This window comes from Lepisosteus platostomus, chromosome 22 (assembly GCF_059453375.1).
Source record: "Lepisosteus platostomus isolate fLepPlt1 chromosome 22, fLepPlt1.hap1, whole genome shotgun sequence".
NCBI lineage: Eukaryota > Metazoa > Chordata > Actinopteri > Semionotiformes > Lepisosteidae > Lepisosteus > Lepisosteus platostomus.
In genome coordinates, this window is record NC_142632.1 from 14,556,200 (window position 1) to 14,578,900 (window position 22,701).

Genomic DNA, 22,701 nt, shown 5'->3' on the forward strand with positions numbered 1-22,701 from the left:
GAGATGTGTGTAGCTGGTGAGCTGCGTCACGGCGAGGGCGGCGCTCCAGTGACGTTTTACACCTGGATTGTCCACCGGGCTGAGTTTGAGTGCGGTCGGAGCGGCGGGGGCGGTTTTGCCCTTCACAGCGGTTCCGCGACATGGAAGGAGTAAGGTGATGCCTTGGACGGGAGAGAGAGGTAGTAGTTTGGGCGAAAGAAGAAGGGGGTCGTGAGAAAACGAGCGTGTGGCGATTAAAGCGATGGCGAGCGCCAAGCCAAAGCAGCGGGGAAGCAGCAGGAGAGCTTTTCCCGACGGACCGGAGGAGGTCGGGGCTGGAGCCGGGAGCCGAGGGTGGGAATACCGACCAGCCCGGCGCCCAGGATCCCAGAAAAAGGTACAGATCGCATTCTGATCAACCCGGTTTTAGTTCTGGGGACACGAGTCATTTAGGATTCTCCAAAAGAAAGAGGGATTCAAGCTTTTCTTTATGTAGTTTTCCCTAGAGGGTTTCTTATACCGATGGTTCGGACCATCGCTGAACATAACGCGTGGTCATTTTGAGAGAAACGTTATTAAATGCTTTAATAATAAAGGGGGAAAAACGTTTTTCAAGTATATCTTCTCGGGGATGAGGGGAATACGTATTTAAGATTGAACTGGGGGGACGTTGAGCTGATGTGACATTTAAAAAAAAAGTTTGGAACAACTCCTGGCTGAACACTGCATATAATATGGAAAATTCCGGGAGATCTATTTTTTTTTTCCACTTAAAGTTATGCTGCGTTAAACTGGGGGTGGACAGAGATCGGTCCTGCCGCTGGTCGTGTAGCAAAAAAAAAAACGGTAATTTGTGCCCGAAGCACCGCTGTCGTTATTTATCTGGTGTTTAAGGTGCGCGGAGAAATGACTTCAGAATAATTGATGCAGAATCTAATATTCCTCTTTTCGGTTGCGAAATCGTGATCGCATGCAGATCATCCCGATCACATCCAGACCATTGTCGCTCGGTGCAGAAGTGCTATTCTCATAACATCACTAAATATTCGGGTTGTGTTTGAAAGTGCTTTAACAGTTATTTTTTTCCCAAGAAGTCGCGACTAAATTAATCTGCGGCACACGAACACATTTCGTTTCTACTGCGTGGCTGAAGTTCTTTTTGCACAAGCTTTTAATGACTAGATTTCTCAGCGTTTTTCCAAGAGTCTCAAAGCGTTGTGGCTGATGATGTGAGGAACCATATATTAGTCATCCGAATAGTATCTTAATGAAGTATCTGGTCTAAACATCTACTAAAAACTAAAAAAAAAACAAACACCCAATTCTTAGACAAATCAAAGTTCTAAAATACTCCCATATCCTGTGTTTAGAAACAGAGGGTCAAAACTGATAGTCTTCCCATTCATTAGTGTTCACCTACTTTTGCTATTTATCCTGTTAAATAAATGACGCGGATTTCGGTTGTGATTTCGATAATGCAGTGTCTGTACTTTCAGATTAGCTTTTTTTCCAATGTAAATTTTAACAACTTGATTTTTGAAATAAAGGCACAATTGAACCACAGGCTCTGTATGATACCGCCTGTTTTGTCTTGACTTTTTTCTGACGTACTGCAGGTGAATGGCTGACCGGCAGGGGAGGCAGTGTTGAAAAGTGCCGGCATAGTTTATTTGTGTCCTTTTCACATGCTGTGAACTCTGTAATCCAATTACCTAATAGCCCACAGGTAACTGGGTTTCCAGGACACAGTGGCTTGCAGGACTAGGGGATGAAATTCTAGGATGTAGGCTGAGCTAGAGGTGAGGGAAAAAAAAATTCAAAGTAATTTTTTTAATGACAAATGTTTTTATTTGGATTTGGAAAGAGTGGCAATTCAAATCTTCTTGAAGTCGATTAATACAGTTAGGCTACCTATGTGGAGTCAGTGTACCTGCTAAGTGCGTGTGTGTTTTTTAGGCTAGGAGCTAATCCGCAGGTTTACAGGCACCTTGAGCCTTTGCCTTTCTAATCAGTTTCTTTCTTTAATCGACTCCCAGTTTGTCACAGAGACAAGCATATTCTTTCATTGAGTCCGAATGCAGCACATGTATTGTTATGTTATCGTGCCAAGTCTTGACAAAATCAGATTTCCGAGAGATGGAAATCTGGTGTGTACTTGTGGGGATTGAATGAGAGCTTGTGTCTGTCCCAGCTAACCAAAGTGGTGGTGGGGGGAGGGGGAGTTTTTCTTTTTCCTTTTTTTTTATTGGAGAGATATCTTGGCGTAGCTCTATTGTGGCCGCAGAGGTGCAGAGGGAGTTCAGCCTGGGGGCCGGTGAGGGAAGCTGCCTGGTGTGGAGCCGATTGAGAACAGCGGCGCACATGTCGCTGTGGAAGACAAGAACGAACTCGCTGTTGTTTTAATTCTCCCTGCTTCTCCGCAGTGCCGCACCCTGGAGGGGAATGCAGTTGGGACACAGGGAGATCCAGCCTGTTTTTTCCACTTTACAGTCACCGAGCAACACTGAGATGCTGTACATAGTTATTTTCTCCATTTAGATCTAATGATACACACCAGGGATTTTCCAGTGTCTGTATACATGCCCAATTGCTTGATTTAAAACTGAACTCATTCCTTTTTCTGCACTTGCTCTGCTTTTTATTCTGCGGGGTGTTTTGGAAGGGGATTTGCACTCCCAAGTGCTTGTCCACATCATTGCCTTTTCTCCAGAGTTTTGTGAGCTGAATCGATTCTTGAATTCAGCATTTCGGAGCAAAGCCTTTATTTGGTTGTAATAAAAGCCAGCTGCAGCCTTCCTCTCGATCAGATGGAATATGTGGACAGCATGTGTACATCAGTATATCAGTAGTATCAGTATATCCCCATTGTTCAAGTCTCATGAACATAACATTTCTACTAGTATATACCTTTGAGGAAGTGTGTAAGAGTTGTTGTGATGAAGGAAAACAAGTCTAGCCTTGAGTGTGTAATACGCACCCAGTCTATTGCTTGGAGACTCCCTGCTGCAAAGGCTGACACTCCTTCGTTCAGATGTGTGGATGGGACCAGTGGAGTAACGTACTCTGCCCCACCTCATGATACTCATGATACCAGCGCGATAAACAATAGTTCAGGCTAGGAATTCGGAAGGTTTTGCATCGGATTGTCATTGTATTGGTTTGTTTTCCAAGTCATTGGCTTAAAATGTTTAGGTGCAACGTGTGGTTTTTTTTACTGTATTACAAAGCTCTTTTTAACCTTGACAGAGTAGCATTGTGCAGAAACACAGATTCCTTGAATACTTATAGTTTAGGACAGTCACTGACCCTCTAGAACCAAGGCTGGTAACTGTTTGTTTTTTTCCTTTTGATCCCTGTATTTCTGCTCCATAAAGACGATTCCATCCCCTCATCCCTCTCTCGATGACTCGCTGGAGGGTGATCTCCGAAACTTCCTGATCGACGAAAGTCAGCTGCACACCTACGATGACCTAACCAAAGTCAATCCTGTGACCACCACTACAGGTATCCTCCTTTGTGGGCACGTGAACACATTGATGGTATCATTGAATTGATGAAGAATCTGAAAATTAGGGGCAGTGAGACTATCCAGATTGGTTTTGACTTTGTAGTGATGCTTAATTCAATTACACTCCTGTTATTGTTATCTGGATTTATACATGCAAAACACAGTGAATTTAGCAACCTTTTATTTTAATGTGTTAAAACTCTTTGCATCACCAGGATGATATGTTATTCCATAATGTAGTGTCGCAGCTAAATCACCCTGCAACTCACAACTGACAACCCCCTGAAGCTCAGCAGTGTGAGCCTGGCCAGTACCTGGATGGGAGACCTCCTGGGAAAGCTAAGATTGCTGCTGGAAGAGGGGTTAGTGGGGCCAGTAGGGGCGCTGTGTGGGTCCCAGTGCCCCAGTATAGTGATGGGGATGCTATACTGTAAGGCGCCATCCTTCAGATGAGATGTAAAACTGAGGTTCTGACTCTCTGCTCATTAAAAATCCCAGGGTATTTCTAAAAAAGGCAGGGGTGTAACCCTGGAGTCCTGGCCAAAGTTCCCTCTGGCCTTTACCACATAATGGCCTCCTTATAACCCCCATCTCTGAACTGGCTTCATCACTCTGCTCTCCTCCCCACTGAGAGCTGGTGTGTGGGGAGAATACTGGCGCACTATGGCTGCCGTCACATCATCCAGGTGGGGGACACACTGGTGGTGGAGGAGGGGATCCCCGTTACCTCTACCATTAAGGGTAAAGGGCTTTGAATGGAGCACTATATGAGTGTAAGGATTATTATTATAATTACCTGACAGCAGGTCTAATTCCTGGTCTTTTTTCCTGTAGTTTTGAAATGCCTGCAGGCCAGGTATTGCGCTAGGGTGTTCTACACACATGCAGGCTGTACCCTGGTGGCACTGAACCCCTTCCAGCCCATCCCTCAGCTCTACTCCCCGGATGTGATGAAGGAATATCACTCAGCAGCTCGGCCACAGGTGCGAAGCTCACAGTTTGTGTTCCTAACCTGTATTAAAGGGCATAGAAATAATAGTAATTGATCACCTACTAAGAGCTGTTTAGTCTGAAATAAGGGAGCAAATTCTTCATTAGCAAGTAGAGACTGCTTTTCATGTGCTAAAGCCTAGGGCAGAGTGCAGAAAAAAAGTCTAAACTAGCAAGACATCAGTTACCGGCCCAATTAACACTGGAGATTAAGAGCCCAGTTGGAACAGGAACCTGCAGACACATAAGTACACCAGAACCACTGTTCTTGAAGTAGCTTTAATTTATAATTTAGATGGAAAGATTAAAAAAAATAACTAATAGCACACAATGCTTTGCTTGTGCATTTATGGATAGCTTCAAACATGTATTTCCACCAAGAAAAGGTTGACAGTTTCTGGTGTGGGCTCTTCACTGTCCCAGGAGTTCAAACCTCACATCTTCATCGTTGCTGAGCAGGCGTACAGGAACGTGCAAGGGCAGGTGGAGCCTGTGAACCAGTCCCTCGTAGTCAGTGGAGAGAGCGGCGCGGGGAAGGTAAGGCTTGTGATGGGCAGAGCGGTGGCTCTGTGGCTCAGGATCTGCACCTGTGGCTGGGAGGGTGCCGGTTCAAATCCTGTTGCTGGCAGAGGAATCCTACTCCATTGGGCCGCTGAGCAAGGCCCTTCACCCCAGCTGCTCCAGGGGTGGCGTATAAATGGCTGACCCTGCGCTCTGACCCCCAGCTTCTCTCCCCGTCTGTGTGTCTCATGGAGAGCAAGCTGGGGTATGCGAAAAGACACATTCCTAATGCAAGAAATTGTATAGGGCCAAAAGTGATCTTATCTTCATGCTGTCAGGGACAGCTCAGGAGCGATATCATTCCTGCAGGGGGCCAGTTCAAGAGCTGCGGTGCACTTCAAGACCTTGCGTTTTATTTGCAGACCTGGACCTCTCGCTGCCTCATGAAGTACTACGCCACTGTCGCTGCTTCCCGGTCTTCCCAGAAAGCTCAGGACACGGTGGAAAGAATAGAGAGGAGAGTGCTGGACTCCAACCCCATAATGGAGGCCTTTGGTGAGTCTGTGTTTTGCGGGATTACTCCCACTGCGCGTTTGGGGGGTTTGTCATCCTGGCCAGCTTGCTGCCCCTTCAGTCGGCCTTCAATTGTGGCACTTCAATTAAAAAACAAATTAAAAGCAATTGAAAGCGACCAGTGCCTTAATTGTGTTTTGATCCTGATAACTATTAATTAAATCAATTAAGGAGCTGGTTTCTGCCACAGAGTGGAGTTTCCCAAGCTGTTACATGGAACACAATGTGAACAAATGTTCTGTGAACAAAAATTTTAATGTTAATTTTCCTACTAGTATAATACAAAAAGAAATGGATGCGTGTATAAAAAACTTGAATGTATTTGGGAATAATAATGCCCCAGAAACATCAGATTCTTGTACCTTTCAAGCATTTTTAACACTTTCTTCAGGGTTGTGTGTGTAATATTTCTCTGTGGTGACCACTGTTGTGTCAGGCAGTGTAGCTCGCAGTAGGCTGATGTGAGGCCTTCCTTCTCTGCAGGGAACGCGTGCACCTTGAGGAACCACAACAGCAGTCGGTTTGGGAAATACATTCAGCTCCAGCTCAACAGGTTGGTCGGACTGTCTGCAATGTCAGCTCCTCGACCTCGTGCAGATTTTCTGTGTTCTTCACGTGGCTGTTATATCTTGTAAAGTGGCCAAACCTCACATCAAAGGCATGCGTGCCTTGTAAGAGAATGGAAATATACACCAATCCATAGCTGTGACTGCATAGATGTTCATATACTGTATGCTCATCAGATCACACACAAACTATGAATAACAATCACTGCACATGCCTCACTGCAAACTTGAGTTTTGCAACATAAAGGACAGGATAAACCCAGGGCAAATGTGGGTAACTTAAAGATATAATGGGAAGCAGTGATTTGCTATTCAATTTTAAACAGACAGTGAGTATTTAATCATACTGTCTTCAGCTTTATTTATAACTGGAGTACTGAGCGATTAATATATGCTGAATAGTGGTCTCCTTTCACAGGAGAAAGAATTGCAGAAGAATTTCATTTTTTAATGTACTGAAGCCCCCATTGCGGTGGTCCATGTTTTCTCCCGATATTTGACCTCCAGGACGCAGCAGTTAGTGGGGGCATCTGTACAGACATACCTGCTGGAAAAGACCAGAGTGGCCTGCCAAGCTCCGGGCGAGCGCAATTTCCACATATTTTACCAGGTGACTGTACATGCTTGTTCCCTGTCATGTGTGCTTGGAAGTGTAGTGAGGAGTCCGGCCTTGAGGCTCTTGCACGAGGATCAGGCTGTTTTAGTGTTATTGATTTCGCCCCGTCCTCGCTGTCTGTAGATGATGAAGGGGGCCACACAGGAGGAGAGGCAGGAATGGAAGATGCCTGCTGCTGGGCAGTTCCTCTGGCTGCCAAACGCCGACAGAACCCTCGAAGGTAATCGGTTCACTTGTGCTTAGGCTTTCCCCTTAAGGCAACAAGCAAACTTCACCCCATCTTTGGGAAGGCTTAGGCCACCCTGCTTGTCTTAATGGCTACAATCACCTTGTTCTTTCATTGCAGAAGACTGCTTTGAGGAAACCAGAGCTGCCATGTTGCACTTGGGCGTTCACAAAGAGGTTCAGGGACAGATATTCCAGGTAATTAACGGGCATTATGGGCCTGTAATGCAGAGAAAATTAATATTAATGTTAAATATCCAGTTTGAAGTTTAAGCATGCTTTTAATCACCTTTCTTTGTGTATATTATGGAGAACAAGTTCTGAGGGTTTTTTCCCCATTGCATCATTCTGATCAGAGTATTTGCTGAGTATTACAAGCTGAGGAAAAATCATGTAAATGCCCCGCTGATAGATTAAGGCAGCCATTTCCATGTGGAAAGTACTGCTCATCTTGAAATATTCAATTATTTTTATAAGAAGGGAGAAAGTCATTTGGCCTGGGTGAAATCTTCTTTTATAGATCGTGCCTTGTTTCAGTCTCAACCCCAAAATGATCGGTTTCATAAACTTTGATTTTAATTCCTTTGCACCAGGTTTTAGCTGCCCTGCTGCAGCTGGGGAATGTGCAGTTCAGTTGTCCGCCCGATGAGTCTCAGCCATGCGAACTTCAAGAACAATCCAAAGGTTTGCTTTTTTGCTACCCCTTGTGTTAGTGTAGCCCACATTGCACAGATGAAGTCAAGATTCACAGTGTTTGTCAAGGTGTGTCCTTTCTAATGTCCTGCACAGTCTGGCTAGCCATGGATTTCTTAGTGAGCATTGTTTTTCAGTTTGCTCCCCAGCTGCAGTTCTCACCTTTACCTCTTCTTTTCCATCTCCTTCTCTCTCTAGATTTCCTTCAGAACGCTGCCTGCCTGCTGAGGGTGCCAGCAGAGGAGCTGCTGAGCTGTCTGAGAGTAAGAACCATCCGAGCTGGGAGACAGCAGCACACCGTGATGAAGCCCTGCTCGCAGACGGAGTGCAGCATGAGAAGAGATTGCTTGGCCAAAGTCATCTATGCCCAGTGAGTGTCACCAGGAGCCCCCGCTATCAAGCCCCACTCTACTGGAGAACAGGGTGGGAGACTGATCTCTCCAAGGGGAAGTGAAGAGCAAAATCCCAAAACCTGCATGCTTTTATACACTTTGTTCCACTAAGCAGCTTCACAACATCTCATCCTGCTCGTATTAAAACGCTCTGCTGTTCCTCTTGATTGCATTGTGTGTGAATAACAGAGGAGCAGTTTTCATTGAGGTCAGAAACAAACGCTGTTGAAACAGTTCCTCTGTCTTCTGATCTTAAACTGTATCATACGCATAGTTATTTATAGGAAAGCACTGTTACAGAATTGAAGCTTGGACTGGAGTTAAGTCATGGAAAAAGACGTTCAGGAACAATCATAATAGTGCCCTGATGATAGGTCAAGAGAACATCAACAATATGTTTATTACTAGCTGGAAGGAGTAACGTGAACAAATTATATGTTTGGTCAGATTGCAGGACACTTGGCTTCATCGGGATGATAAACCGTAATTTAAAAGTTTTTTTTCTCTCTTTTTGTCTCTACAGCATTTTTGACTGGATAGTCGCATTCATAAACCAAAGCATTTGTGCAGATTCATCCAGCTGGTGTAATTTCATAGGTACAGACTTGGGTTTTTATCAAAATGATTCTTAAACAGTGATTTTATGGACATTTACAGCAGCTTTAGAAATAATTATTTTCCAAAAAGGTGACTCATTTTAATGATTAGATTTGGGGGCAGTATCATATAATAATACACGTGAGACGGAACCTCTAACAAGCAGTGACAGAATGTAAAATGAACCTCAACGTGTGGAGATAACAAAAGCTAAACAAATGGCCGTGCTATCGAAAAGCATCAGTGTGATTAAGACCCTTGCAAGATGTAGCAATAACAACAGGCAAAGCTAATCAGAGCCTGCATTCATGCATGGATCAGGCTGTTACTGATGGCTTTGTCTTGTGTGGTAGAGTGCTCTGTAATTGCCTTCAGTGCTTCTTTGAACGGTATGTGCAAAAGTACATGGATCACTTATCCGTGACTGTGACTGTCCTCTCTGTGGTGGTGGCAGGTCTGCTGGACGTCTATGGCTTTGAGTGTTTCCACCAAAATAACCTGGAGCAGCTGTGCATCAACTATGCCAACGAGAAGCTGCAGCAGCACTTTGTGGCCCATTATCTGAAAGCCCAGCAGGTACTCCAGTGCTCTCCTATGGGAAAGAATCCATTGGTTTCTGATTCATTTATTAAGTTTAATCCTAGATTTGAATGCATGCACACCTGTGTTGAAGCATTAATGAGCGTTTCAGTGCCGTCTCCTTTTCCTCCCCTCCGTGTGTGCGATGCAGGAGGAGTACGCGGCCGAGGGGCTGGAGTGGTCCTTCATCAGCTATCAGGACAACCAGAGCGGCCTGGACCTCATCGAGGGCCCCCCCCCCAGTGTCTTCTCCCTGCTGAACGAGGCAAGACGCCGGCCGATTCCCGTCTCCCGTTAGTCTGGGGTCGGCTCGAAGGGTGACGAGCAGGGACCTGTCCGAGCAAACCGAGCGACATCAGGAGTAAACTATGCCAAATCCTTTAATAAAACAATGCGGAAGACCACAGCCTTCAGGCAACTCAAATAATAAAACAAAAATGAAAAAAAGATTTGTAGGAGCTGGCTGTTTTTGATTTTGGTTTACAATTAGATGATGAAAAATGAGCAGTAGATCGGTAGGCCACTCCCGATTTTGATCCAAAAGAACCTTTGAATTTTACTCGGAATTCAAAATTTTGGGTATCCAAAGCAATTATTTTGACAGTGATTAATTAGGTCCTTAAGAGTTGATGTGAAACGACCCGAATGAAATGCAGTGTGATCCCTAAATGTCAGTCAGTGCATTTTATATTCTCGCAGGTCATTGACTTTTAGCCTGCTGTAGGCAGTGGTTTAGTGGACTTGTCTTTCTGGATGAATCGCAGGAGTGTCGCCTCAACCGGCCCTCTGATGCCAAGCAGTTCGAGACCCGGCTGGAGAAGGCTCTGTCCGGCAAGGCCTGTGTGAGCTGGGACAAGCTCAGCGACACGCCCCACTTCACCGTGTCCCACTACGCAGGGCAGGTCAGCTACCAGATCGAGGGCATGGTGGAGAAAAACAAGGCAAGTACTGCATGCTCAGAAGGACAGGACTCTGTATTCTTTTTTTAACACCAGACATTTCCAGTGATGCAGTTCAGTTACTGGGTAAAACAAACTTGTGTGACAGACTAGCATAGTTTCAGTGTGGTTTGCAGTGTTATTTTTTTAGCTTTTAAACAACCCAGTTTGCCAATTTTCTTGTCTTGACCATTTACAATTGGTTTGGTCATGTCTTTGTTGCATCGCTCAACCATAATTCCCCCGAAGACGGGCGTGAAAAGCTCAGCTGGCCACTGTAAACACCCCCTGTCAGTGATGGATCCCTGGGCCCTGTGAGGAAGAGAGCTGGCCGCCCTGGGTCTTTACCCTGGCCTCTCCAGAGTCACTCTGGCACCTCTCTGCAATGCTTTCCGAATCGAGCCGGGTTTGCTCTGATTGGTTCAGAAGAAGAGTGGAGTCAGCTGTAATGAAGATGGGGGCCGAGCAGATCAGTGTAGTGTTGGCTTGCACGCGCATCACTGAGTCTTGGCGTGTCTGTTGCAGGACCTCGTGCCCCCTGAGCTTGTCCTTGTGCTCCGGAGGTCCCAGGACGCGCTCCTCCACAGTCTGTTCTCTGAGCATAATCAGGAGCAGAGTGACAGCAAGGGGCACAGCAAAGTCATCACTGTCGTCTCCAAGTTCAAGGTGCACGAGTGCTTCGCCGTTTCAGGATGTTCACCACTGTTGCTTCTTGTGAAGATGTTTTATATCAGCATTTTACAACAGAAGAAAATTCCATGACTCTTAAGAAAAACAGTCTACAAGTCATATTATATAGAACTAACATTATTCCTTGTTTTACGGATACATTTGGGTTTGTTTTGGGGGTTTTCTCTGTCTATGTTTGAGTTAGTCGAAAGCACGTTTCGCAGAGCTCTGCATCAGTTAGTCTCATGTTTTAAGGAGGGGGAAACTTGAATAAATATTTGGGTAAATTAATTTTCTGTACAGACATGGATGAATGTGCTGTGTGTCTGCAGGGCTCGCTGGAGAGCCTGATGCGTGTCTTACACAGCACCACTCCTCACTACACCCGCTGTATCAAGCCCAACACCGACTGCAGGCCACTCACCTTCAAGAAGGAGGAGGTACGTCTGGGCGTTTAGACATACCTGAGCAGCAGTGTGCAAGACACAGTTCCCCTGGCGAGAGTTTTCATTCACGAGAGAGGATTTCAGTGTTTCTATTCTATTTTGGAAACTGACCAGACTCTCCACTCTGCAGTAAATGAATGAGATGGTTAATTTGTGCATAGTCTGTCCAGAGGGAAAATCAGGGGTCTGTTTTTCATAGATGTAAGCGCTGTCCTGGGTAATTTGTGTATATTGCAAAAATACAATACATGTACTGTAAAGTGCAAGAATACAATATTGCATTTTAAACACTTGACACTTGTCTTACAAAGTGCATATATTCATGCTCTCAGTTCAATAAACTAAACTGTATGTCACGTGCCCCAACAGACAACATCAGGGTCATAGAGGTCTATCTGACAGAGTACAGATCACAACTATGGGTGCTGTCAGTGACTTTACTCAGTCAGTGAAATTTACTTGAAGGCATTTAATGCTGCGTTGCAGAGGGTATTGTGTATTAATGGTAGAGATGACATCAGAGCAAATATGCTGTGAGTCCCCAGCAGCACATTAAAGACTGTATTGTCTTATTCCAGGTCATTACCCAGCTGGAGGCCTGCGGTATTGTGGAGACCATCAATATCAGTGCTGCAGGGTTTCCAGTCAGGCATGTAGTCGGAATTCTGTTTTACTTTGACTTGAATAACTGATGAACCCTATTCCTTTATTCGAAGTACTCTTGGGTAGGCATGGAGATGATTGCATCACAACAAAGCCTCATCAAGAGCTACTAAAATGTCTTAGAACTCCAGACTTAAATCTTTGTGTTTACAATGCTTTATTGATTTTGTTTGTCATACACCTGCCTCTTTTATACTGATACAGGAGCCCCAGTGAAAGAGAAAGAAGACATTCCTTTTCCATCCTGCTGCAAATGTTGTTGATTTGAAATCCAATAGGTGGTGCTGTTACAACACAGTGATGTTCAGTCCTGGTCCTGCAGAGTTTGTCTCTGCAGGTTTTCTGGGTCTATTAAAAACTCCAGTACCTGAATGTCCAATTAAGCCAGTTACTAGCTGATTTAGAGCTGTGTTACGAATTAGTCTGTAGACACCGGCCCTCCAGAGCCAAGATCAGACAGCTCTGACTTTACAGCACTTTCATCTAAATCTCTACGTTTTGTTGTTCTATTGGATCTTGTGCCAGAGATTGTGTTTGTTTTTTTGAAAAACAAACTCAACCAGCACTGACAAGCCCTCTGTTATGAAGTACTGATACTGATCCCAACTGGAGTACTGAAGTGTTGTCTTTCCATTTGCAGGATTCCTTACCCAAGCTTCGTAAAGCGTTATGGACTGATCACCCGCTCTAAAATCAGTTCTGTTTCAAATGGAAGTGGTATGTCTCCTTTTCAGGAATATCTTTAGTTTCGGTCTTGGGTTTATGGAGTTTAAACGTGAAATGATATGGAGATTTTCAAGCGCAGCTCATATTATTATTTCAAACAATACTGAATACTTTCAGATCGTGTGTCAAACACAGGATCTGGTATGGATCAGTGGAATTTGGGTATATCTATTGCTTGTTTGTCTCATAATGGATGGATTAAATTATTAAACTGTTGCCCAGGAGTAATCTACTACAAAGCCTCTGTAAGAAATGTTCCAGTATACAATTCCAAAATTCTTTATGGACTCACAGACACCCATGCATGGAACATCCAATGAAACATTTTTAAAAAATGAAATGGATTTAATGGCTAAACTGGAGTGTTGAAGAGAAATATATATGTAACTATTTCAACTTAAGCCATAAATCATTAGTGCTGGAGTATTCATCCTATATTCATTGATGTTATCCTTGATTTTGCATTTAGAAAAGCTCAGTTGGTAAAGTCTCGCCCTATAAAGACCTCTCCTTACCTCCTTACTGACTCTTCTGCTGTTTTCCCTCTCTCCTTCCTCTCGTCCCCTCACTGCAGTTTCATCCTTCTCCTAATCTGCTCTTCCTCCCGCCCTGTCTGCAGCTGTAGTGGAAAAGTGCTTTGCTAAGTGGGAGATGAGAAATAAAATACACATGCACTACACAGCTTTAAGGAAGCTAATTTAATCAGATATTGGAAGGTAATAGCATGGTTATGAATTCATTGCTTTCCTAGTCATTATGATCTTGAGTGAAAAAAACACTGCATGAATAGTTGTCATTTCATTTTTCTATTATGGTCCCTTCTTTAACCATTTAAACTGTTCTGAATGTGAACCAGTTAATCAGTGTAATTAAGGGAACTTGCTTGAATTAGTTTTTTGCTAAGCTTTTGCAGTCCAATCTAATCCAGGTAGCTTAGTCCCATCCTGAAAGAGACTGAGGTTTGCGTTGATATGACTGCTCCTTGTATACTCAGTCATGCGTTCAGCACCATGGGCCACAGAATCCAGAACAGACATCAAAGGTACAGTGTGTGGAGACAGCCACAGCACTGTGGAGTAGTGCTCAGTGCTCAGGGCTCCTGGGCTCGGATCCCAGTTGGAGACAGTGCCTCTGTAATCTTGATTAGGTACTTTACCCAGATGCTAGAGTACTGAGTGTCAGAAACTGGTAGTCATAACTTTTGCAACTTGAATGGGGTGAAAACATCAGCCAAATACAAACATCATCATAATGGGAAGTTTGAAGAACCTTCTGTAATATTTTGCAGAAACAAGATAGTGGTCAGTGTGACCACAATGAATTGCATCTTTACATATTACCACAAGGCATCTTGAAATACCTGCTGGTTTTGTAGTAGTTAATGGCTGTCTGGAGTGATCAAGAAAGGGAGGTCGATAATCCGTTTCTGCTGCCCAGGGTCAGAAGATGAGAGGGACACGCTGGGCTCTGCAGTCCGTCACGTCCTCCGGTTCGTCACGCCTGGGCAGCCTCTTGATCCCTTCGACCCCTCAGAGGGCAGGCTGCGCTCTACACAGGTGCACTGTGGGAAGACCAAAGTATTCCTCACTCATGCCATGGTAAGTGCATTTCATTCAGGTGATGAGAAGTTCGTTTCTGATCAGTCCTCAGAACTACAAGGTTAGGCTCTCCAGATAAGGGAGTACCAAAGTCATCTTGGCAGAATAACACAGATGTCAGACAGTTTTGTTGTCAGTAATGTTTGTTGATGAGACTTGTATATACCTATTCTGTATCTAACCACAGAGTCCTGTGAATGACCCTTACTACTACGCTCTTATGTTACTACTTCCTGTTTGTGTAGCAGCACTGAAAATGCTTAGCACTGTGCAAAATCCCTGCACTTACATAAAGCTGTGCTTACTGTTTTCTTTGGTTTTACTGTTCTTTTATGCAACTGTTGTATGCACTTTTTGCATCTTGACTAAATGCCATTATAAAAAAGTTTGGATAGTACCAGTTTGCTAAATGAATTCCTATACTAATGTTTGTGAAACAAGAATAGAGTCAGCTCACACACTATGTAATATATCTGGCCTTCCTGATACACACACTAATTGATATATCTGGGCATGTGACACTTTTTTGGGAGATGGAGGGTAATGTAAAAGGTCATTTCCACCAGCTGTCTTGCACTGACTGGTCTGAGGTTGGTCTGAGCGCCGGATTTTCCTTTGCCTCTTCTCGAACCTCAGCTGGAGCGCCTGGAGATCGAGCGAGGCCGAGCTCTTGCCTGCAGAGCTTACTCCATCCAGCGCTGCTGGCGGCGGTACTGCCACAGAAAACAGGAAAGACAGAGGCGGGCGGCAACACTGATCCAAGCAGGTAACCCCTGACTCCCATCACCTACTCGCAGGAAGCCATGTTAAACTGGGCCTTGCATGGGTTTGTACCACTGTAATCGGCCTGTTCTGACCCTTAACAAAGTGTCATGAGTGTCGTTGGTCAGAAACATCTACAAAACTATATAAGACAATTAGGGAGCTGGTTGCTTTTACTGTTAAGAAAAAGCACAAGACTAATAATAGAGAGGTAACAAGGTTCAGGGTTCATAGTTCAAATGCTTCTCCAGGCAGGATGGCACTTCTCCATCTGTTTTCTAACAGCTTTATGCAATACAGTATCACAGGGGAGCTGGAGAATATCCCGGCAAGTTAAATAAAAAATAAAATATTTCTTTAAATGCAGACCTAGGACGCATACATTTCTAAAAACCCAATTCCAACCTCAGTGTAACACTGCAATCCGCAGCAAGTTGAGAGGAGAGTTTATGATTAAAGGCCATACTCTAATTTAATTCTTTAACCTTGTGATCACCAGTTTAAAATCGTACTTTCTCATTTGCTTCTGTTATTGTTGTGCAGGGAAGAGCAGTAACAAGATATTTCTTTCGTCAGGTGTCCGATCCTGGTTAACAAGGAGAGAGATCTTGAAATGGCAGACTGCAGCAACAGTGATCCAAAGAGCTTGGAGAACTTGGAGAGTAAGAAAACACTTGGTGTTTAATCAGCTTCTGTGGTTGATTAAATATATCACAGCACAAATGGCCGATCTTTAACATTTATGGATAACTGTTTCTTGCCTGGGATAAAGTGAGTTAAAATACTAAATATTGTATTCTTTGTTTTGACAATGTTGTTAGTTAACATAAGACTTACTAGGGTGTTGCTCATGAGAAATAAGTTGAAACTTGTTAGAATTACACATCAGTACATCATGCTAAGCTGCTGATGTCTGCTTTTTAATTTGAAATCGATGCATCATATATAATGGTACTGTTTGCTAAATGCACACGTAATGAGTTAGAAGGCGTTACCCGCCATGAGTTTTGCTAGCTCTCGAGTCTCCGTGCCCGTCCTTGGAGTCATGTGAAGCTTGTTGTCCTGCAGGCTGTGATGGAGGCACTGGCGGACGCAGAGTTGGACGACGCAGTGGACATTGAGGAGGTGACCATATCCTTGCCAGGCTCCCCCATCCCGGTCACCAGACCTGCCCAGTTTCCCCAGGGACAGCCGGTGGTGGTCCAGAACTGGCCCATTGGACTGGCCCTGGCCTCGTTCGCTGCCACCAGCGTAGCTGTGACCTCCAGCGGGTTCCAGAAGCTGGTGTCTCTGATGGCCTGTCTACAGCTGTCCTTCAGGAGGATAGACTACAAAGTGGAGACCAACCAGTTCGACCAGGGGGTAGCATCCATCAGAGCCCATCCACGGGTAAGCCACTGTTTCCTGGAGATGAAGAATTAGTCGGTAGGTCTGTGAATGACCTCTTCCCTGAGTAACAAAGGAGGTTTTTTTTCTGAGTCAGTACATTATTTTTCAATCAAAAAAAAGTTTTTGAGTGCATGCGATGGAAATCATTTTTTTTATCATCGGAGGTAAAATGTACAATTTTGCCTACAGAGTTCCATACTACTAATACTAATACTACTCTTTTACAGTATTAAAGGACTGTGCAGTTAATACTGTACCTACAACACTGCCCTTGCAGTGAGGTTTCTCTTTCAAAGTTTCCAAAATGAGCAACAGGCCTAATAATTTTGAGGTTATGTCTACTGAAGCTAATGGACCTTTGTAAATCGCAGTGGCAATATCTACGGTATAAACGCCCGATGGCAGTATCTTGTATGTGTTTTACAGCACGTAACCCTTTTCCTTTTTACCTACAGCAATCAGTCAAATTTCACCTCCAGCGATCTCCTCTGCTGTACGCCGACATTTGTCCAGAACAGAAGGCTGATGGAATCAGTGGATTTAACCAGATTTTACTGGAGAAAACTTAACTCATTTCTTCTTTTAGCCAAAAACCACAAGTGGCCTTTAACCGATCTTCAATTACTGCACTTTGAGTTTTGAGGCATCTTTATCTAGAAGGGAGAGCCTTTACCTTTGCTGCCTTTGAAATGTATAACACTATTTAAAAATCAGTATTTATTCTTCTGATCTCAGGCCAAGTTAAACCGTTGAGACACTAAGTGCCTTCACCTGTTGGGGGGGGCCTTTATAATTGTACTGGAAGATTTGTATTGATATTTTATGCCATTTAAGTTGCCTCTTTAGTTTGTTCAATTTAATATTCATGAAATTGAATAATATGGGAGAGGGGAAGTTCTACATCACAGTTTATATGGCAATACTGTATGTGTATAATGCTTTTCAAACAAAATTATCTAATTACAGATAATACTTTCAGGTGCTGTTGTCCACGATTATGACTTATGGATGGGACAGTAGTTAACATAACACATACACTGTTTGAATTTCAGAGCAGTACACTTGTTTTGTCTTCAGTTATCTACACTACATCATTTCCATTTGATTCAATTACCTGAACCCTATTATCCTTATTCGAGATACTGAACTGCCTTTTAGCAAAAGCTCCAACAGCTAATCAAACCTTGGAATAAAATGCGAATATTCCAATGTAGGATTATTGAACTCACTCTGGCTCTGTTTTTTTACACATTTAGTTCCATATTTCCATCATGTTAATGGGTGATTAAGTCATCTAAGAGTACAGTGTTGAATAGTGCACATGCAAAAGTAACTCAGGTCAATACTGTAGGCTGGGAGTCCTGGTATGCCATGTGTACTTAACCATTAGGTGCTTCAAAATCTGGAGTCAGCTCAGTTTGCATAAAAACACTTTATCACAATTTAAACACCAGTGTGCCATTTTTAGCATTATTTTAGTATTTAAAAGTTTATTTCAATACAAAATGGGAAGATAACACTAGACACATATTTGGCATGATTGATTCACTCCATACTTTCCAAGCCCTTTGGGTTTAGCAGTGTGCTGAAGCTTCGAAAATACAGACCAGTGTTTCTTCAGCCTCAGGGAAAGGGATTTATAGACTTAATAATTTTGTTACCACACTGTCTTTTGTCATTCTACACTAATTGACAACACTATGGGCATGCTACATGTTATTGTCAAATAGAATTTTGAATTAGTAGTATTATTCTCCATCGTTAATCATGTTCTTATGTGCAAATGAAACATTAGAAGAGTAACATGGCAATTGTACTGTAAGTGGTTATACAAATTACAGCATTCCTGCACCAAGCACGAAATTCAGTTTTGTCAATGTAAACGTTTAATCTTTGCTGTTGATACTTTAATATACAAAGCTTATATAAACTACAAGTCTGTAATTACTTTGATAAATGTCTTGATTTTCAAGGGACATTGGAAATGGCAATAAATGTTTTTTTTCCAAAACTTTGTTTTCAATATGTAATGTTATTTACATAGAGAGTTATATTTGGCTATCTTAAAGACTTCCATATGCTACTTGTTCATTGTTAAGAAGTCTGAACTTTATTTTCATGTTAGGAACCAATCCTTTTTTCAACAGACTTAATGGTGGCTAGGATTACTAAATAAACAGCACAACTGGAATAAAAAGGCCCTAAAATAATAATACTAAATAATTACATACTTCAAACCTATGAACATCATGTAAAACATACCTCCCATTTCTAATTAAGGTCACTGATTTCCAGCAAAAATCAAATCTTTTCATATACAAAACCCAGGCACTTGCCACAAATGCTTTACAGTACATTGATCTGTGTAAAACACAACAGTCTTCATCATGTCCTGAGAGGTAAGAATGAACAGGGACTCAGTCCTTGCAGGTTTTTTTATCAGCTGCACATACTCCAGAACAAGCTTCCTTTTTTGTGAGCTATTCCACAGGGCTGATGTTCTCCTTTTCCGTCGGCTCTACAATTTTCAGGCACCGATCTGCAAATTCCACAAACAGAGGCTCCTGCATTACCCTTTTCATTGTGCCTTCTTTGCTCTCAGCTTGGTCTACAGTTAACAGCAGCTGCTGGAGGTGAGGGTTACGCAGCAGGGATCTGAGATCTTGAGATTCACCTTTTGTGAGCAAAAGTACAAAAAAAAGAGTCACTTGTTAGAAGGGGACAAAACAAGTATATTAGAACATCCTCAATGTGGAGGGGGAACAAATTGCAAAGGAAAGTGGGGGGTTTTATATGAGGGGTTTACAGAGTCAGTTGTATTATATTCTGCACTTCTTCACTATTACAGGTACAAGAACACAGGAGTACATTTATTCCATTCAGCCTCATATAAATATAAATGTTTAATTTGTTCTATTTACAATCAATTTTGTTTATTCCATTATTGTATGCAACTATAGGTCACCATGGATAAGAGCATCAGCTAAACCAATTAATATAAAATAGAAAGTTTGACACAATCTGATCTGACACATCAAGCATTTCAAGTTCCTTCATTATCCCCATAACTTTGCCATTACAAGCTGCCATCGAGGCTTGAATCACCTTTACGGACATCGATACTGCATTCTCTCCTTACCCAACAGTTTCAGTTTCTGGAAGGAAACTCTGTCTGACTCGTCATCCTCATCCAAAAGGTCTTCAACAGACCAGCATCCCTCTGCAAACCAGCACAGATAGTTATCAAACACTTCCAACATGATACTGAAATCTGGGGGGGGTCTGTAAAGTATTTCAAGACACAATCGCATTGGAAAATATGTACCTACCCCCATCCGGTGTTCCATTAAGGCCACAGTGTGAAAGCGATACACCTGGATCTGTCCCCGTCACTTTCACAGGTACACAACCATCTGTGTGAAAAAGATTTCATTCCTCAGTTCTGCAACAACAAAGACCGTTACAGCACAGGCATCTACTAATCCAGGTTACCCCCAGTTCCAAAATAATATAATTATTCAGGACGTCTAAATACACCCTGCTACAATACTGTCTTGGGTTGTCCAGTTGTTTAAAAACTGCTAACTCCAGCAACAGAACCAAATGTACTTACACGAAATCTGTATCAAGGTAAGGTTAAACTTTTTCCATGAAAGAGCAAAATGTATGTCTATTACATATAACACGGACATTGTTTCTGATTAAATACAAAGAAATCATAGTTCATATAACCCATCAGTTCATGCAGTTCCTGCTTAAACAACTAAAGATGGACTAGTTTGAAATAATCAGTACTGCATATAGCATCAGACAGTAATCCTAGACTTTTTAACACTTCATATTTCAATAGCACAATAAACAATACAAGCTAAAACTGATCGTATTGCAAACGAAGAAATCATTACCTTTATGTTTTTTGTAGCAGCCGAGTGAGCAGCTGAAAAATAGACATTTATTAACATAGACTTAAAGCTAGGATGTAAAATGTAAACATTTTAGTTTTACAAGTTAGAATTTACCTGCAATCAGTGTAAAATGTAACAGTATATATATAGCTTTTACCATTATCAACGTTTCGGCAGCGAAAAATTAACGATGTATTTTAAGTCAAGTAACATAAAAATAACAAATCAGAAACTATAACTTCCAATTTTATACGTTAATTAAACGTTGCACTAAGAAAATGGTGATAGAAAATGTACCACGCGTTGGAATTTCGTCACCGTGTCTGAACTAGCGGCTAAACCCGTTGGTTTTCCTAAAGTCAATGGGGAGAACAGGCTCCCTCAGTCGGGCTAATGGAATCACTCCAGGCCGAGGCCTTCGGAGGCCTGCCGTGGCTGGTTGTTCAATTAACACGCCAAAGACACAATTACATGCAGATATTGTCTCAATACTCACTATCGGATTTTGCAAGCCGGGCACCGGTATTTAGGAGGCACTTCACTGCAGACTCTACAGACCTCCATGGATATTTTTTTTCCCTAAAGATGAATACCAGCAGTAACACACATGGACAGAGGCAAACACGTTCCCACTAAGAAAACGCTGTTAAGAGATCCGGCCCACTCAGCACGCAAGAGAAGGAGGTACTTAATGGTTTACTGTTATTGAACTCAACACACTTCTCTCAAGAGCGATGCAGTACGTGAGTTCAACCTTTTGCAGCTCCTCCCTTTGTAAATTTTAAAATTTGTTCGAGGGGTGCGTTTTGAGTTTAGGATTGTGTCGTGAATGCGTTGCACCCTTTTACTACACGTCCTTTTGAAGCGCAGTTTCTACTGTATATGTTTGTTGTTGCAGTTGTAGAAAAGAGAAGCTATCTGAGGTGGTAATCATTTATGTGCACTGAACATTTGCTTGTCGGATGATGCTTTCGGTGTCTTACAGATAATGTTTTGTGTCATTTTGAGGGTCAAAATGTCTTGAAATGAAAATGTAACTGTTCTGTCTGGAAATATTTTCTAAAACTCCATGTGTAAATCACAAAAACCTCAATAAGATTTTTCAGTGTAGTTTGTTTTTTCTTGTTTCCGTTTTATTAATTTCAGGTGTAACATGTTAGTATCAAGGCAGTTCATGTCAATTACAGGGCACAGTGTATAATTGTATGTAAGTCTATAATTACAGGTGTAATTACAAAGTTCAGCACTTTTTCAAGAATCAATACATACATAAGTGGGTTACAAAGAAAATGAAACAATGAAATTACACACAATGAAAGATATGGACTCAGGCAGTATATGAAAGATACACTATCTGATACTCTCAGCTCTGCAGAAGAAGTTCTGAAGAAGGTTTCCTGATTTATTTTTTATCTTGATTTAATGAAACGTTTGAAATGTCGATATGGCTCTAATGCAATTATCGAATAAGCAAAAATAGTCTTTTATTATCATAATTAAACCAAAATCCTAAAAATTAAATTTCCTGATAGGGGTTTTACTTATGTAAGCACAACGATCAGGTATGGCCTTTACTTATTATACTCAATACGGTAACTAACTATAATTGCTGTCTACCAAACAGCATAAGAGATGATTAATTGCTCCAATTTAATGTGGTCTCAATTAAATCAAACATTATAAACGAACACTTATAAACAAATGCATATTGTGATTATACTCGTAAAATAAATCCGTTGGCCGTATAGTTTGTTTTACTATAAGGAAATTAAACCATATGCTTCACCTTACTAACTTGTTTTTCTAGAGCTGATAGTGATGTTTACTTCTGGGCCCGAGATATTGTAGCGCTGCGTTTATTGGTTGCTGTTTAGTTTGGCAAGATGAACATTTCTAATAGCATTAGAAGCTTGAAAAGTGGATTGCTGTAACGTTTTCGCGGATGTGACATGACACATACACCATTAAATCTGTGACGGGCTATGAGGCTTAGGACAGAAAAACATACCCAATATAGCGTATATAATGTATAATGGAACAAGTAATAGGTTTATTCCATGCTGAAAAAAGAAGAAAGAAAACACAACGTTTACATTACTTGTTCCTTTGCAGCCTACGCATGCTGACGCAGCTACCCACCTGAACTATCATGTGTAATGTGCAATTTCAGTTTTTCAGATTGTTTTACAGAACCCTCCAGCTGTTGGCAAAATGAAAACCTAGTATGACAAGACTAAAACATGCTCTATAAAATAGTTTACACATTTTCAGTAAAATAACACAGCTAAATTCTCATTTGTTTCAGTACCGTATAGCAATGTGCGTTTCGAGTCTTTCCCCTAGATATTTTTAATCACGATTCATAGTCTAACCACGATCTTTAACT

At 42.2% G+C, this 22,701-nt stretch overlaps 2 protein-coding genes and 1 long non-coding RNA gene across 3 annotated transcripts; 1 reads left to right on the forward strand and 2 right to left on the reverse strand.

Moving 5' to 3' along the window:
- Positions 1–47: 47 nt before the first annotated feature.
- Positions 48–18,421, forward strand: myo19 (myosin XIX). Its single transcript, XM_088615915.1, has 24 exons — positions 48–376; positions 3,354–3,483; positions 4,322–4,470; positions 4,901–5,014; positions 5,401–5,533; positions 6,035–6,104; positions 6,625–6,727; positions 6,857–6,953; positions 7,080–7,156; positions 7,552–7,642; positions 7,850–8,021; positions 8,567–8,640; positions 9,095–9,216; positions 9,371–9,484; positions 9,984–10,160; positions 10,683–10,823; positions 11,159–11,266; positions 11,851–11,921; positions 12,576–12,652; positions 14,099–14,259; positions 14,896–15,025; positions 15,598–15,683; positions 16,090–16,410; positions 16,866–18,421. The coding sequence occupies exons 1-24, from the start codon at positions 242–244 to the stop codon at positions 16,977–16,979; spliced, it is 2,967 nt and encodes a 988-aa protein (XP_088472041.1). The 5' UTR covers positions 48–241; the 3' UTR covers positions 16,980–18,421.
- Positions 13,119–14,162, reverse strand: LOC148643587 (uncharacterized). Its single transcript, XR_015929027.1, has 2 exons — positions 14,022–14,162; positions 13,119–13,280 (listed from the first exon to the last, which is right to left on the reverse strand). It is a non-coding gene; the product is annotated as an uncharacterized LOC148643587 (long non-coding RNA).
- Positions 17,872–21,269, reverse strand: znhit3 (zinc finger, HIT-type containing 3). The gene is made up of 5 exons (XM_088615929.1): positions 20,812–21,269; positions 20,316–20,347; positions 19,740–19,823; positions 19,550–19,630; positions 17,872–19,084 (listed from the first exon to the last, which is right to left on the reverse strand). Exons 1-5 carry the CDS (start codon positions 20,877–20,879, stop codon positions 18,891–18,893), a joined length of 459 nt encoding a protein of 152 aa, XP_088472055.1. The 5' UTR covers positions 20,880–21,269; the 3' UTR covers positions 17,872–18,890.
- Positions 21,270–22,701: the final 1,432 nt, after the last annotated feature.